The 15,195-nt window shown below is 34.9% G+C and overlaps 3 protein-coding genes across 3 annotated transcripts in view; 2 read left to right on the top strand and 1 right to left on the bottom strand.

Annotated features, from left to right (window-relative positions):
• Positions 1-919: 919 nt before the first annotated feature.
• LOC131852455 (uncharacterized) lies at positions 920-10,711 on the top strand. The gene is made up of 9 exons (XM_059203110.1): positions 920-989; positions 1,377-1,523; positions 2,114-2,188; positions 2,363-2,443; positions 2,932-3,058; positions 4,052-4,238; positions 5,538-5,714; positions 6,641-6,713; positions 10,195-10,711. Exons 1-9 carry the CDS (start codon positions 921-923, stop codon positions 10,357-10,359), a joined length of 1,101 nt encoding a protein of 366 aa, XP_059059093.1. The 5' UTR covers position 920; the 3' UTR covers positions 10,360-10,711.
• LOC131852454 (NADH-ubiquinone oxidoreductase 75 kDa subunit, mitochondrial-like) lies at positions 7,100-9,300 on the top strand. Its single transcript, XM_059203109.1, has one exon. It carries the CDS (start codon positions 7,108-7,110, stop codon positions 9,244-9,246), a length of 2,139 nt encoding a protein of 712 aa, XP_059059092.1. The 5' UTR covers positions 7,100-7,107; the 3' UTR covers positions 9,247-9,300.
• A 2,009-nt stretch (positions 10,712-12,720) lies between the features above and the next one.
• The window catches only part of LOC131852453 (thrombospondin type-1 domain-containing protein 7B-like), a 98,861-nt gene continuing 96,386 nt past the window's right edge, over positions 12,721-15,195 (bottom strand). Inside the window, exons 26-29 of the mRNA XM_059203108.1 lie at positions 15,016-15,170; positions 14,156-14,289; positions 13,111-13,201; positions 12,721-13,003 (exon numbers count right to left, since the gene is read on the bottom strand). Coding sequence (XP_059059091.1) covers positions 12,961-13,003; positions 13,111-13,201; positions 14,156-14,289; positions 15,016-15,170 — 423 coding nt within the window. The 3' untranslated portion in view covers positions 12,721-12,960. The remainder of the gene's footprint in view (positions 13,004-13,110; positions 13,202-14,155; positions 14,290-15,015; positions 15,171-15,195) is intronic.

Genomic DNA, 15,195 nt, shown 5'->3' with positions numbered 1-15,195 from the left:
TACACTGAAACAAATAATATTTATATATAGTATTTTTTAATACACCTTTCCTAACCTGTTATTCTGATGTATAAGTTATATTACTGTAAAGTTTCATCAAAATCAGTTCAGTAGTTTTTGCGTGAAAGAGTAACAAATATCCATTCATCCATCTATTCATGTATACAGTATACTCACAAACTTTCGTTTTTATAATATTAATATGACGTACATACGTGGTGTATTATAGTATTTTGTCGCTAAGCAGCTTGGTTTGTGAGATGTATTTCGGTTGAAGCGTGGGATAATTACAAAGTAATAATCATGACATCGTACTCTTCTGGAATAGCAATGAGTGTTTTAGTAGGGGCGGATTTGTTAACATGATATCCGTAGTGCTATTCATGTATGCCAAGGTTTATTTATCATCTCATAAAAAAAATTGGTGCTACAATAAATTACATTACTATGTACGTACTATATATAATAGGTATATTGGTAACTTATGATTATTTATTTATTTAAAGATATACGACTTTTATACTGGTTAATCAAATATAGCAGGCACCGTTGGATCACCATTATCAAACAACCCAAATTTCTTTTAATAGTCGACTGTAAATTCTCATGAAAATCTATACGAAACCTTATACGGAATTCTTAGAAAATAAGTAAGTAAGTATAAGTAAGTATCATTAATCCAATTTCAACTACGATTTACAGTTTATAGCTCCATGTACGTAAATAATGGATTTAAAAAAACCAACAACACCGCGGTGCCGCTCCGTACTCGCCCGTATTGTTCACACAAAACGGTCCCATTCAAACGAAAGTGAATCATTTTCTGAGCATTCCATACATAGTAACCTTGGCACATTTGCCACTATTATAAAGGGGTAGAGTTTTGGAGACAGCTGTTAGTCTCTCCGCATACAATTCATATGTGTGGTGGCGATGGAATGGGGTGCATGGCGAGTTCCCAGAGGATTAACGTTTCCACAGTTCCTAGTGTGAGTAACTATATAGCTGTTGCTAATAATAGAAGTCTGGTTTACTTTTACCTATGTCTATACTAGTATTATAAATGTATGTACGCCTTTATTTATGCATTTGTGCAGTAAAGTTTTAATAAATAAATAAAAAAACAATGCTGAAATGTCCAATACATTTTTCTGTCTTGTTGCTACTATTGCTTGTCCATATATATTTTACAGACTAACATACATATAAAATAATAACAAGATTAATTATTTCTATGCTTGCGACACTGATGTTGATGTTTTATTGTTTACGACCAGTAGTCATCCATCAAGAAGGTGGACAGCATATTAGTAGGGCAGGTGCAGATATTATGCAATATATGATGAAATTATAAATAATTGATTTTTGTACTTCAGCGAGTGTCGTGGGACGGCGTAACGGTGAAAGGAGAAACAGTGGTGGCGGCTCTAGTAAGATTAGACGACGAAATCGCGAAGAGCGAGAAAGCATACCCAGCGGCGAGGCTGGCTGTTATCACAGCTGAGATGGAAAGTTTGCAGCAGGTGAGAAACTTGAATAATATTTCACGTCTTTTCAGGCATGTGCTGGTTGTCATTTGTCCAGGTATAAAAGTATTCAAGTATGCGACTGGCGCAATAAAATAAATAAAACAATTCTTTGCCAAAGTCCTCTAATGATTGCTTACACAATTTCTTCGCAGAGAATAATTAGAATGTAAATTATGTTTTATTTTAATTAAAAAAATAGTAGGTAAACGCGGTTTTAAACTTCGTAACCTAGGATTTTCATGATTGTTCTAGTTGTTTTTAAAGATGATGAGATTTTTAGGGATAACAACTCTACGTTGGCTGTATAGTGATATAGTTGAAGATGATAGTGTTAGGTATATGACATCATTTCTCCATTTGGAGATAAGAGATTGGTCAAAAAAGCGCGGATACTTGTCTTATATGGTAAATGACCCATGACTTTACATTCGGACTTTTATATATTCTATAATTGAGTCTGTATCCAGACGAGACAATTGTTTCTATGAAAAAATAACGTAAAACTGATATATATATATATGTATCTAAGCTACTTTACTTCTACGTTATATATTTTATCAGAGTGTTTTGTTTCGTTTGTTAAGGAAATCAATACATTCGAAGAAAATACTAAGCCTACAATAATAACTCAAGATGTATATGCAAAAACTATTCACCAGGTCAGTGCTTTAAATTACAATTATTTGTAAAATAAGGATTAAATATGTGTATAATCTATATTTTTATATCAAATGTTGATTAAATATTAAATAGTTATTAATGGTTTTTATATTCATATTATATTTATAAATGAGTTACTAGTTAGATACTAACTAGTATACATTGTATTTCAGTTGTTTGTAAGTCTAGATCTGTACAGACGTCCAATGTTAGCCTCCGAGAATGAAGATTTTGTCGCAAATGTAAATAGAAAGGTAAGGACATATACAATTTCAAGAATCTCTTTTTAATAAGAACGCTACGTCGATATCTTGCAGACAGTCAGCGTGCCAACACCTAATTTCGGTAATGATTTCCTCACGCCGAAAACATCTAAAATAGAAATTGGTCACATTGGCCGCTGGCTCTTGAGCTATGCTATACATATGTTTTATATTAAATAAAATATTTTTATTGCAAAAATCGATTACTGTAATTAATATTTCGTGTTATATATTAGAAGTCAATTATGTAGGTGTATATTCTACATACATAATTGACTTCTTTGTTTTTAAGTTGAACTTTTCCACTTAATCTGTTGTTAATATACTAAAATGTAAAATTTTCTTGCACCTATATTGAAAATAATCAATATGGCAAGTATTTGGAGACAATTTGTTGGGCTTATTTTTGATCAAATAAAGTGAATTAACAATCGTCTGGTAAATTGGGTCATCTGTATTTTAATTGAATTCTCCAACAGGAGATGCGTGGACTCGAACTGAGTTGGTTGAAGGTACGCCACAGCGAGTTGCAACGTGAGCGACGAGTATTGCACGCACAGATCCTGCGCATACGGTCGCTGTACGCACAGTTGCACCAATTACTTGGTATTATATCATATTTTTACGCGTAAAGAATAAAAGCGGATGCAAGAGATTGTGCCTACACTTCTAATATTTCTGTCAACACTCGGCACTCGTCCATTTGTTTACATCTCCACATAACTTAGATTTAAGTTCAGTGTAAAGTCAGTCCACATTACGATCCTGCATTGAGTGTTCGCGTTTCTACTAAGCCATGTAACACACTATCAAATAAACTTGCTAATATAATCATTCCACCTGTATATTTACTACTTAGATACTACAAGAAACGCATAAATTAAGTAGCGACATCTCATGACATTATAAATAACGCGGCAGGATAATGATAGTGAAAAATACACTGCGATCATATGAGATATGTAGATAGAGACAGCTGTATTTGGAGTCATGTTGTTTCTGATGTGTGGTAACGATGAATTTGTTATCAATAACTTACCGACTTGACCGATTTTATGAAATTTTATATGCATATTCAGTAAGGTTTGAGAATCGGCTACTATATATTTTTCATATCCCTAAGTGATAAGGGTTGTCACCGCCTGACTTTATTGGAAAATTTAATATGGCATTAAAAAATACATACTACCCTAAATTTTCACTCTTTAATCACCTATTTTTTAATAGCGATTTTAATTTATAATGCAAAACAATGTTTGCGTGTCAGCTAGCTTTACCCATAAATGTGTTTTGCCCAGTACACTACAAAGATGAATTTTTGTTTATTTTTTGTACAAATATTTAGATGAAATATTTATAAGAAGCATCCGTTGTACTGTAGTCATTCCAGAAGTATTTTATTTATTATTTTCAATAAGATGTGGTGTTAGACATAAAGTATGAGATGTATGGAGAGTGAAGAGAGTTGAACACAGAATAATACTGATGACTGTATATTGGCACAGATTAGCTACGGAGAACCATAGATATCCATAACCATTTATATAGAGTTCTATTGTGTATCTATGGCACGTATCATCTGAAAAAGCAATATTACAGAAAGCGTATGGGGAAATGGTTTACGGCCAGGCACGCCTCTGGAGAGTGAGTTGACTCGCGCCCGTAGTCTCCGGGATGCGTTAGCATCTGTAAGCGTCCGTCTAAGAGCGGCCGCTGAGTACGCCCACGCAGCCGTTCGGTTGTTGGACGATGCGCTTCCATCTTGGAAACTAACTTCGGTTGGCAAGTAAGTTGAATCCAGAACTGTGTAAATCTGATCGAAAAGTGTATGCATGATAGATCATACTATCATGGCTTTTCGATATATTTTTCTTTATATATATATGATATATATTTTTAATTCAGCAATTTCTTCTTTTTCGTGTCTTTATTTATATTATTCTGTATAATTCTTCTGTTTAATTTAGTTACAACAAATTATTTCTATCAACCTATGTATGTAGTTTTCATCAAAGCTTTGGAAGTAAGCTTTAAAATTATTTGCGGCAATATCAGCCGCAAATAATTTTAGATTAGTTGCACGACTGCCCAATGCCCGAAAAGATTTTTTTTAGTTCTGATAGTCGCGGGTTCGATCTCTCTCACGGTACAAACATTTGTATTCAGAAACATGATTGTGTGTATTTATAAAAAAACATCGAGACTGAATATACCTATACAGACCCAATATAACGATATGTAGGTATTTACAAAAAATTATCTATTTTTTTTTATTGGATTGTTTGGGCTATTGTCAGATGTGTGGCACCTGTAGCACTACGACCTACATAGATCTATTGTGCTCGCCCTTTTCAGAGTTCGCTACCTAGACCCGTCAGGGACAAGAATTGAAGGATATTCTTAGGAGCGATCGTTTTTATCTCCTCAGGAAAGAGTGTAAACTTTCTAAAGGAGATATTTCGTTTATGCATGAGTGGGCTACAACCACATAGGATGTCAAGCGGCGTTTCCTCTTCAGTTTGGCAGAATCTGCAGATACTTGTCGTGCATAGGCCTAGTTTAGCCATATGCTTGTTTAATTTGCAGTGTCCTGTGAGGGCCCTAGTCATCATGCATATGTTGTTTTTACTCAATAGCAGTAGTCTATTGGAGTATTTGGTCGAGAAGCCCGATATTAGGTCTTTTGAATGTGTTAATCCTGGCATTTCTTGCCAGTGATTTAGTGCTTCTCGTTTGGTTATTAATTTGAGATGTCCCAGTTTTAGGCAACGAGGCACACCACAGAAGGGTTCGGGGCCCAGTTGGACGGTTTTTGCCCCTAACTTTGCCAGATGGTCGGCATTCTCATTGCCTTCAATATTTGAATGCCCGGGGACCCATCTCAGTATAATATTATTTCTAAAAATTATATTTAAAAATTATCTATGTATTTATATCAGTTTTCTAGAACCAATAACACCTGAACCTATTCATGGACGGATAAATAGTAATGAATATAGTATTATGTCCTAGTTTCTTAAACTGAATTCTATGGAAATAACTATTACGGTAGCTAAGGATTGTTCTGTATCGGTTGTTGGTGAAGTAGAAGCGGGTGGGAGCGCACCAACGCCTGCGCGGAGTCATGCCGGCTGCTGGTGCAGGCGCGTTGCTTGGAGCGAGGCGCACGCCGCGTGCTGGCCGCGCCCGCCGCACCACGCGCAGCGAGAACCCTCAGACTTGCACTGGACTACGCGTTCACTGACACTTTACATGATCATAAGTAAAACAAATGATATTTCTGTTGTACCTATATCTAGTGACCGTGAAATAGGTGTTGCTGCGGATCACACATAATGACACGAACTATCAAGTTAATATTATGTACATCTATGTATTGTCCATTGTAATTGTGTGTAATTTGTAAGAATTAAAATAAACGTCTCCTACGGCCATCAAACGTCACTTATAGTGTTGGTATGTACTATAATCATACTGCTAAGATGATACTTTTCCGGTGACTGTAATCAAGTAATGAATATACAAACGTTGCTAACTTCATTTAAATTCTGACAGTTGATTTTTTTATTTTCATAATTCGATCTTTATTCTTACTTCCTTACTCCTTACTAATATTCATCATCATCATCTGCTTCTTCCTTACCCCATTTATTTGGGGTCGGCGTAATATGTTTTTCGCTTCCATTCATCCCTGTTCGCAGTCATCGCGTTATTTACTTCCTTTCTTACCATATCTTCTTTCACACAGTCCATCCATCTCTTTTTTGGCCTTCCTCTGCCCTTATACTCCTTACTAATATTATAAATGCGAAAGTAACTCTGTCTGTCTGTCTCGCTTTTACGCCTAAACCACTGAACCGATTTAAATTAAATTTGGTACACAGATAGTCTAGACTTTGACAAAGGACATAGGCTACTTTTTAAAGTGAAAAAAGGGTTGTAAGGGGTTGAAAGTGAATATTAAAGGTTCTATGGAAGTATCGTCATTTTACGCGGACGAAGTCGCGGATGCAGCTAGTATTTCATATATTTCACTTTCAGTGGTCAGCCTAATAGAAATTATTTTATGATGAAATTGTAAAGATTTTCGCTCCGTGGATAATTCACATATACAATATGTGAACTATCCTCCTGTGTTAAATCATGCCACAATTTTTTTAGATACTTTTAATTTCGTTTTATTTTCAGATACCAACGCGCGACAGAGATTTTTGTACAGTTTAAGGAGGCTTTGGTACAACTCATAGATTCTATACATAAGGTAAATTATTAATACTACCTACATATATATATATATATATATTTTATATACAATTTTAGTACAACTGATTTAATTTATTACGATAGTTACGTTGAAACTAAACACGATACAATGTTATTATAACAATTATAATGACATCCTTTCATAGGTAAAATTATGCTAATAAGATTAAACTATTTGTTATTTATAGTAGAAAGTAAAAAAAAACTTTACGTAAATATCTTATTTAGTAAATATTATAGAAATATATATTAGTACCTACAAATTTCTGAAATTAGTAGCGAATAAAAAAGTTTGCAATTAGATTTATGAGTAATGACATGATTTGTTATTTTTTCTGTTAGTGACATTATTATTGACATCTGTAATAAAATTATAAACTGTTATTACAGTTATGATGTTTAGAACATATTGTAGTCTACTGAAATGCCGCAATTTAATGCAAAACACACAAAAGCGGTATAAAAAAAGTAACGATGTTGAAATATTCATTAATGGAAAATCTATTACTGTTCCTAAATATTTCACAGTACTGCAGGCATTGCGTCGTGAACGTGTGACTTTACCAACTTTTTGCTACCATGAAAGACTTTCTATTGCTGGAAACTGTCGAATGTGTCTTGTAGAGATTGAAGGCATACCGAAGCCTCAAATAGCTTGTTCGACCCCTATAAATGAAGGTATGAAAATAAGAACCAACTCCGAGGCAACTTTAATGGCACAAGAAGGAGTTTTGGAATTTCTTTTAATTAATCACCCCTTAGATTGTCCTATATGTGATCAAGGAGGTGAATGCGATCTTCAAGATTTGTCAATGAAGTTTGGGAATGATCGTTCTAGATTTACAGATATACATTTTGACGGTAAACGTGCTGTGGAAGATAAGTATTTAGGACCACTGATACGTACTGAGATGACACGATGTATTCATTGCACTAGATGCATTCGATTTGCGTCTCAAGTCTGCGGTTTAGATGTTTTGGGCACTACAGGCCGCGGTACAGATATGCTTGTTGGAACCTATGTCAATAAAATTTTTCTATCTGAACTTTCTGGGAACATTATTGATTTGTGCCCTGTTGGGGCTTTAACGGCTATACCTTATATGTTTAAAGCTCGTCCTTGGGAAGTTAGGACAGCAAATTCTATTGATGTTACTGATGCAACAGGAACAAATATTACATTAAACTATCGATTTAATCGCTTACTAAGAGTTTTGCCTCGAGAGCACGATGAAATAAATCAAGAGTGGCTCTCAGATAAAGGACGATGGGCGATAGATTCACTTGAAATGCAAAGACTAGTAACACCAATGTACAGATCTCAAGAGTGTCTATTTGAAACAGAATGGCACTTTGCTTTGAAATTAGCAGGTGATTTGATTAGATGTACTTGTCCAGATAACGTCATGGCTATAGCGGGACCGCACTGCAATGTTGAAACACTGGTAGCAGCCAAAGATCTTCTTAATACATTTGGATCAGAACACACATACGTAGAACGTGGGTTATATTATTCTATATCGGGGATGGATTTACGAGCTGGATACTTGTTAAATATAAATATGCAGGACATCGCTTTAGCAGATAAAATCTTACTTGTTGGTACAAATCCACGATTCGAAGCACCTGTACTAAATGCAAGAATTCGCCAAGCATACATTTTTAATGAATGCGATATTTACGCCATCGGTCCAAAATGCGACTATAACTATTACGTCAATTATTTAGGTGACAATATTCAAGCATTAGCCAATGCTGGTCAGTTTATGCAAGGTGCTAAGAGAGCGCTTATACTGGTAGGAGTATCTCAATTGGAAACTGCGGCTGGACCTGAGATTATGAGAATCTTAACTAAATTAGCGCCTGCTACTAAACTAAGAAACTGGCAAGTTTTGAATGTTTTAACGAGGGAGGCGAGTTTCGCTGGGGCTTTGGAAGCTGGTTGGAAGCCGGGAGCGCTTGAAGCTGTCCAGAAATGTCCGCCAAATGTGTTGATATCTCTAGGGGCAGACGAAATATTTTACGATTGGACACCACCAGCAAATTGTAGTGTGATATATATAGGATTTCAAGGGGATCGCGGCGCGCAAAATGCTGCAGTCATTTTACCTGGGAGTGCTTATACAGAATCTGGTGGATTATATTTAAATATGGAAGGTAGATCTCAATATGCCATGCCAGCGGTGACACCACCGGGTAAGGCGCGTCATGACTGGAAAATAATTCGCGCCTTAGCTGAGTATAGCGGCGTTTGTTTAAGTTATAGTGATCATTATTCTTTATGTCAAAGACTATTGCAAATAAGCCCTAATTTCGTTGATTTGGATCAATATCAACAGAAATTATTTTTGGATTTGTTGCCCCCATTATTAAAGTCGAGTGGAGAGAGTGAAAATTATTTGTTAGATGTGGACATGAAGACATTGCAGGAGTATTATTGTTCAGACGTGTTTACTTATAATTCACCTACCATGATAAAGGCACAGAAAGCTGCTGGAGAACTCGCTGCCTGCTCATATGCTAGTATTTAGTTATAGAAGTATTTTAACAGTTTCTTTTAATATCGATATAAATGTTATTAATTACTTTGTTTCTATTTTATATTAATTATTATAATTGATTTATGAAATAAACTGAAATTGACTATGTATGAATTAAAGGCATGTTAAGTTAGGATGCGACCCATCTGAGTGTAAAATATGATCAAAATACGATCCGTTTAAAACGGTAAATATACTAGTAGTTATGTGCAGAAATTTTGAAAAAGGTTTTTTTTATATTAATCAGCTAAGAGTAACCGTGGAAGTTAAGTTGCTCGATTCGCTATTTCCGGATAAATAGTCCGTACATAGTTGCTAGTTAAAATTTTATCGGTTTTAGATGAGAACTGTTATTAACAGCGTTACATAAATAACAGCCACTGAACTTTGTTAAGTTAAAGTTTTTTGACAAGGGGCCATTCATAAATTATGTAACATAACAGTATTGTTTTATTTTTTTGTTTTATTATTAAATATACTAATGTAATGTGCCCAAACAGGGCACATTACATTAGTATATTTAATAATTAAAATTTCATGTTATTTCGGGCAATAGCAGTCGCAATTAATATTAGATTACTTGCACGACTGGCCAATGCCCGAAAAGTTTTTTTCTTAGTTCTAATGGTCGCGGGTTCGATTCCTCGTACGGTACAAATATTAAAATTTAAATGTGATGCATAAACTTTAAGTCTCCCTGGAGAGTGGGAGGGGTTCTTTTAATGATATTTTTACACATAGTTTGTGTATCATTTGATATTGTATAACAGAGGTTAGGACCCTTATCGTACAATGTCAAACTTTGTGGATCCACTTTAAGGAAGGGCCTTAAAGTGTTACGTAATTTATTGTTGGCCCAAGTACTGCTACAATTTTATTGTTGTGTCAAGATTTGTCGCCATTTTATTAGCGTAGTTTCTAATAAGCTGATATCTTCAGGTATTACTCAACAATTTGGAGAACTTGTCAGCATCGGAAAAAGACGTGACCCGGTACAGACGGCAGCTCCGTTCGGCGAGGGTAAACTCTGTCGTACAAAAAGGATTGGCCGATTTGAAATACGAGCCTAAAGTGCTCGCTAGTTTGAGAACACAGGTTAAGTGACTTCCATCAGGTCGTAGCAGCTGAATTTAAGAAAAATACAATCCATGTTTATTGTCATTCATTGATTAGGATTGGTAGATTGATGTTTCTTATATTCCTTGGCCATCATATTGTACTGTAATCAGTAGGTTGTGGTATGTACCAACCATAGATAATCACAAGATGTTTTGATATTGCCATAGTTAAAATATTCATGTCTTGTTAATCCTATTACATTAAATATTTTATTAGATACTAAATTATAATAGCTATCCATGGCAATATTTTACCTCTTAAAATTTTTATATTTTGTTACAATTATTACAGATTCGTGGAATGATTACATCATATACCTTTACAACTGTTGTTCCAAAAGGGGTAGTCAGTAATTCGTAAATTTATATCTATTACTTTATTAGGAATCTGTAATTTTAGTTTTTAAACGTGTTATAAATGCTAAACTTCATGGTAGGTAAAATAATAACAACTTGTATATATAAAAACACAATCAAATTTATTAAATATCAAATATTGTATTGTCTAACACGATTCCTTAACTATCATGTTTCACATCAATATCGTGGTAATGATATAATACGGTTACAAATACACATCGTAAACACGAAAGTATAGAGTGATACAAAGTAGGACAGAATAATGTAACCAAAAATATAGTGATTTCTAGTGAACAAATGTTATTATTAGAAAGGAACATGAAAGTAGTTAAATATCATTGATCGAATGATTTTGTAAATAATAAAAAAAAATAGCGATTATATTAAAGTAAAACATCTTTAATCTTTTATTTTGCATGCTATTAAACATATTGAGTCCTGAACTGTTATATGTTATCACTTAAATATGCTGATGCAACTATAAAGCACAAGCATCTATTTAAAAACAAATACTCTGCAGTCAAGATATTAAGTAATTATCTAATATAATAGCTGTGGAAAATCAACGAAACAATAATTTGAAACTATGAGGCGATTACGAATTTAATGTCAAAATCTATATTAGCAATAGAAATGTAGAAGTCACAAAGTGAGAGGAAACGGAATGTGAAAGTATAAGAGAGTAGTCGATGAGACGTAGAACACACTCACATTATAAATATGTAGATACATGTCACAATACATGGGCTTAAATGCAAAACCTACAAAAAGTGTTATACACGATTATTATCTCAAAACGGTATCATCAGTTACAATTATCACTTACAATCTATTCATTAAGTAGGTAGATATCTTGTGCGCCAAAGCTCTACTCGGATGATATAAGCACTGTAACTAAACTACCTTCTGCAATAGTTTACGGAGACATAATAATACCAAATACCATGTTAGATCTGACCAAATCAAGAATGCTATTGCAGAAGACGATCTAGTCTAATTACGACATAATTTATATTTAAACACTGATATGTGTGGTATGATGTGTTACGTCTTACTTGGTCGCTGGAGCGTACAAGCTCATACAAGTCTCAAAGCTAGGCAGTCCCTTACACCCTTCCTACTAAATCATCGACTAGCATAACAATTGCCATTACCTACACAAATCTGAGTAATTATCTATTACTTAATATAAAATAGCAGATTAATAATACTGTTTGTGCGAAAATTTAAGGAAATTAATAAAGTTCATATGAAAATAGTATTAATAATATGAAATTATGAAAATATGCTTCACGTCTGATAATTTAAGAAAAAAAAGAGTTAATCAATAAACTGTCCAACTGTTCCATTCAATTTGTGAAATTCACTTGGCCATCCTCAATTCCAGTAGACGACTAATAAAATGGACGGCTCTGTGCTAACTCACATTGCCTCGAGAGTCACGACGACCTGTCAATACGGAAACAACTAAGGGCTATACCCTAACATTACTCAAACATGACCTCCAGTTCTAAGTTAACGAAGTAGCTAATACTATTCGTGAATTAATATTGTCATTCCAAAGCCTCACTGCGACGCGGCCAATCGTTATAGCAAGGAAAAGTTATACAAACCGTCTAATTTAGCGTAATTACGTCGTAAAAACATGGAAGCACTCCTGCGGACAGACTGTTTGCTGGCTATAAACTTGTTACAATATTTACTGACTAAATATTAATAGACACTGATGCTATATACTTTCAGTAAACTGACGATACTAAACTTCCACTAGACACAGTACGTGGCGACATTGCTAGTATAAAAGGACAATTTATGCGTACAGGTTATATAGTAATGAGTTAAAATACTTATATTAAAGTAAATATAGTATATACTACATATATTTGAACCTTTTTCCTATACTAGCGATATCGCTGATAAAATACATTTCGTTTAGAGAAGTTGTATTATTATATAGAAGTTTACAAATAGATTGATAGAGATTGGGTAAATAGAGATCAATCATTGATAGTCTTAAAGAAGATGATATTGATAACGTTAGTCATCGATAATAGCATAAATAAACAATATAGTAAGTTCTTTTTTCAAAGAATAATTAATATTATGTATAGAGTATTCGAAACAGACAACAGAATGTGGAACAGTATTGTCCATAGAGTAATAGAACCCGAGTACGGCAGTCCGCTCGGGCGAATGAGATTCTCACAGAAGATGGTCACTTGATGGTTTAGACTTTGGCGATGGATCTCATTTTCCTGCTTCTGAGACACCTGGAATTACAGAAAATCTTTCAGGCACGACTTTATTGTGTAATACGGAAGACGGTATTCTTCTAAATTCACCATTAAATTCGTCATAAATTCATGTTATGTTATACCTGATAAATCCACGGTACAGCATAAAAGCTCCATAGAAGCTGAGCACGATAGTTGCAGTCCACACCACCGCTAGCACTGATGTGCTTCCCTCTATGGAAAAAATTAAATGATCAACAATACACTGCTTGTATGTCATACTGATAATCTATTATATAACACTTTGTTAGGGACTTTGTACAAAGTAATTTTTTGGGAACTATATAGCAAATAAGACGTAATGGTAAGTGCCAACCGTCGCCAGTATATACAAATAGCACCACGGATATCACGCTATTATGCAACACCCGTGAACATCATGTATGGCCATTCCGGAGATAAGATCTCTTGAGTCCGTACCCTGTAATTTCACTATCATATGAAAAGAAAAATTCTTTACCATTCTCTTCAAAGAATTTATGTATGTACAAATATAAATATGTATAAACATACAACAATGAGCAAGACAAAGAGGCAACAATGGGCGGCGTTTCGCTGAAAGTAAATTTCTTCTAGCCAACCTTAGGATGGAGAGAAGCGATTAGACTCGAGTCTGGTCGAAGTGTAACAATAATAATAGAATACAACGATATAGTGAGATGTGAGTTAAAATAACTATATATCCACATCACATATTTCGAATACACGTGTATAAATATAAAATTTATATATCTGACCCATCAACTGAAGCAGGTCTTACAAAGCAAGTTGTTTTTATTATAGACGAGACAGGGGTGTTCCCAGATGACTATGTACAAAGTTTCTCACTGAGGGGAAGGGGATTGTTAGTAATGTGGGTTAATAACCCCATTGCTAGCAATATACCCTGTCAGATTGATCTCCACGCGGTTCTGGAAACCATAATGATAAATTCCTGGTGAAAATATCACAATGGGCTAACTGACCTCACCTCATGCTCATCGACTTCATACTCATAGTATCATCTTCCACTAGTACCCCGCTAGCGTAAACCGTTAGCCCTGACGGGTGCACCATTCTATTTTCAACTATAAAAAAAGTCTACCAGTCTACTTTGGATTTAGTTTAGTAGATATAACCGAGGCATACCAATATATCCATCATGGTACACATCTCGCTCAAGCCAGGCGCGGCGCGGTTTGTCGTTACGAGGTTCTACAGCGAGGAGGTCCGGGATCTCATCGGCGTCGCCCGTGCAGTTGGCCCACTCGATGGTCACAAATCTATTTTGTATTAAGCATGAATTAAAAGTGTTTCAAAATTTCTTAGGATGCCAAAAGTAATTAACTACCCTTATTATTTTAGGGGCTAATAGACCTCTAGGTACATACATGAACGTTAAAATAGAAATTTTGTATTAATGAAATCTGTAATGAAAAGGGTGAAAAATGTGATCAAGTGGTATTAACATAACCAATGTCCCTAAGAGCGCTCAATGTTTATATACAAGCACGATACTTGTTTGTTCTATGAAGAAGAACAGAGCTGGCCAAGCAGGCTTCTATTTCTCTTGCATTGAGTCTGTCAACGGTCTGATAAGATTTCCTAGATGTGTTTACTTGTAAGTGGCTGGATTTTCGTAGGATGCCAGTAGGTTATATATATGTACAATCTTCAAAAGTGAATATATTGGGAAATTGTAAAGCTCGCTTCATCATCTTTCAACCTGAAAGACGTCTACTGCCGGACAAAGGTCTCCCCCAAAAATATCGCTTAGTATGATATCAATAAATAAATAATACTAATACTATTTATTTATTTATATCGTAAACTATAATTCTATTTATTTATAATCGCTATTTATTTATACTTTTAAGAAAATTAAAGACTGCAACCGGCTTCAAGTGCGATTTTTTCAAAATTGTTTTTCACGACGTATTCCGAATATATACATTGTCCTGCAATACGAGTAGGTAATATGAGTTAGGTAGTAGGTAATAGGATGATACCTGGATGGTGTTCTGCAAGCACGACGCGCAGGAAGAACCAGTTGTCGAGTGCGGGAGCGTGCTCCCCCACGGCACGATCCCCACGAGCCCCACGGTCCCGGCTGTCCAATCTCTGATTCCCTACACCCGCAGTCTGCCTCGCAAACATCTTCCTCCTTATGATGTACAGAATGAATTGGT

This window comes from Achroia grisella, unplaced genomic scaffold (genome assembly GCF_030625045.1).
Source record: "Achroia grisella isolate CSIRO2021 unplaced genomic scaffold, CSIRO_AGI_Agris_v1 utg853, whole genome shotgun sequence".
In the NCBI taxonomy this organism is placed as follows: Eukaryota; Metazoa; Arthropoda; class Insecta; order Lepidoptera; family Pyralidae; genus Achroia; species Achroia grisella.
Note: the sequence above shows the minus strand (reverse complement) of the source record. Positions and strands in the feature narration are given on the sequence as shown.

Excerpts from the sequence above, each read along its gene's own strand:
- LOC131852455 (XM_059203110.1), top strand. The coding sequence starts at position 921 with ATGTGTGGTGGCGATGGAATGGGGTGCATGGCGAGTTCCCAGAGGATT. Across the intron at positions 2,444-2,931 it reads TCGCAAATGTAAATAGAAAG|GAGATGCGTGGACTCGAACT; the intron begins GTAAGGACATAT and ends ATTCTCCAACAG. Across the intron at positions 5,715-6,640 it reads GACACTTTACATGATCATAA|ATACCAACGCGCGACAGAGA; the intron begins GTAAAACAAATG and ends TTTTATTTTCAG.
- LOC131852454 (XM_059203109.1), top strand. The coding sequence starts at position 7,108 with ATGATGTTTAGAACATATTGTAGTCTACTGAAATGCCGCAATTTAATG.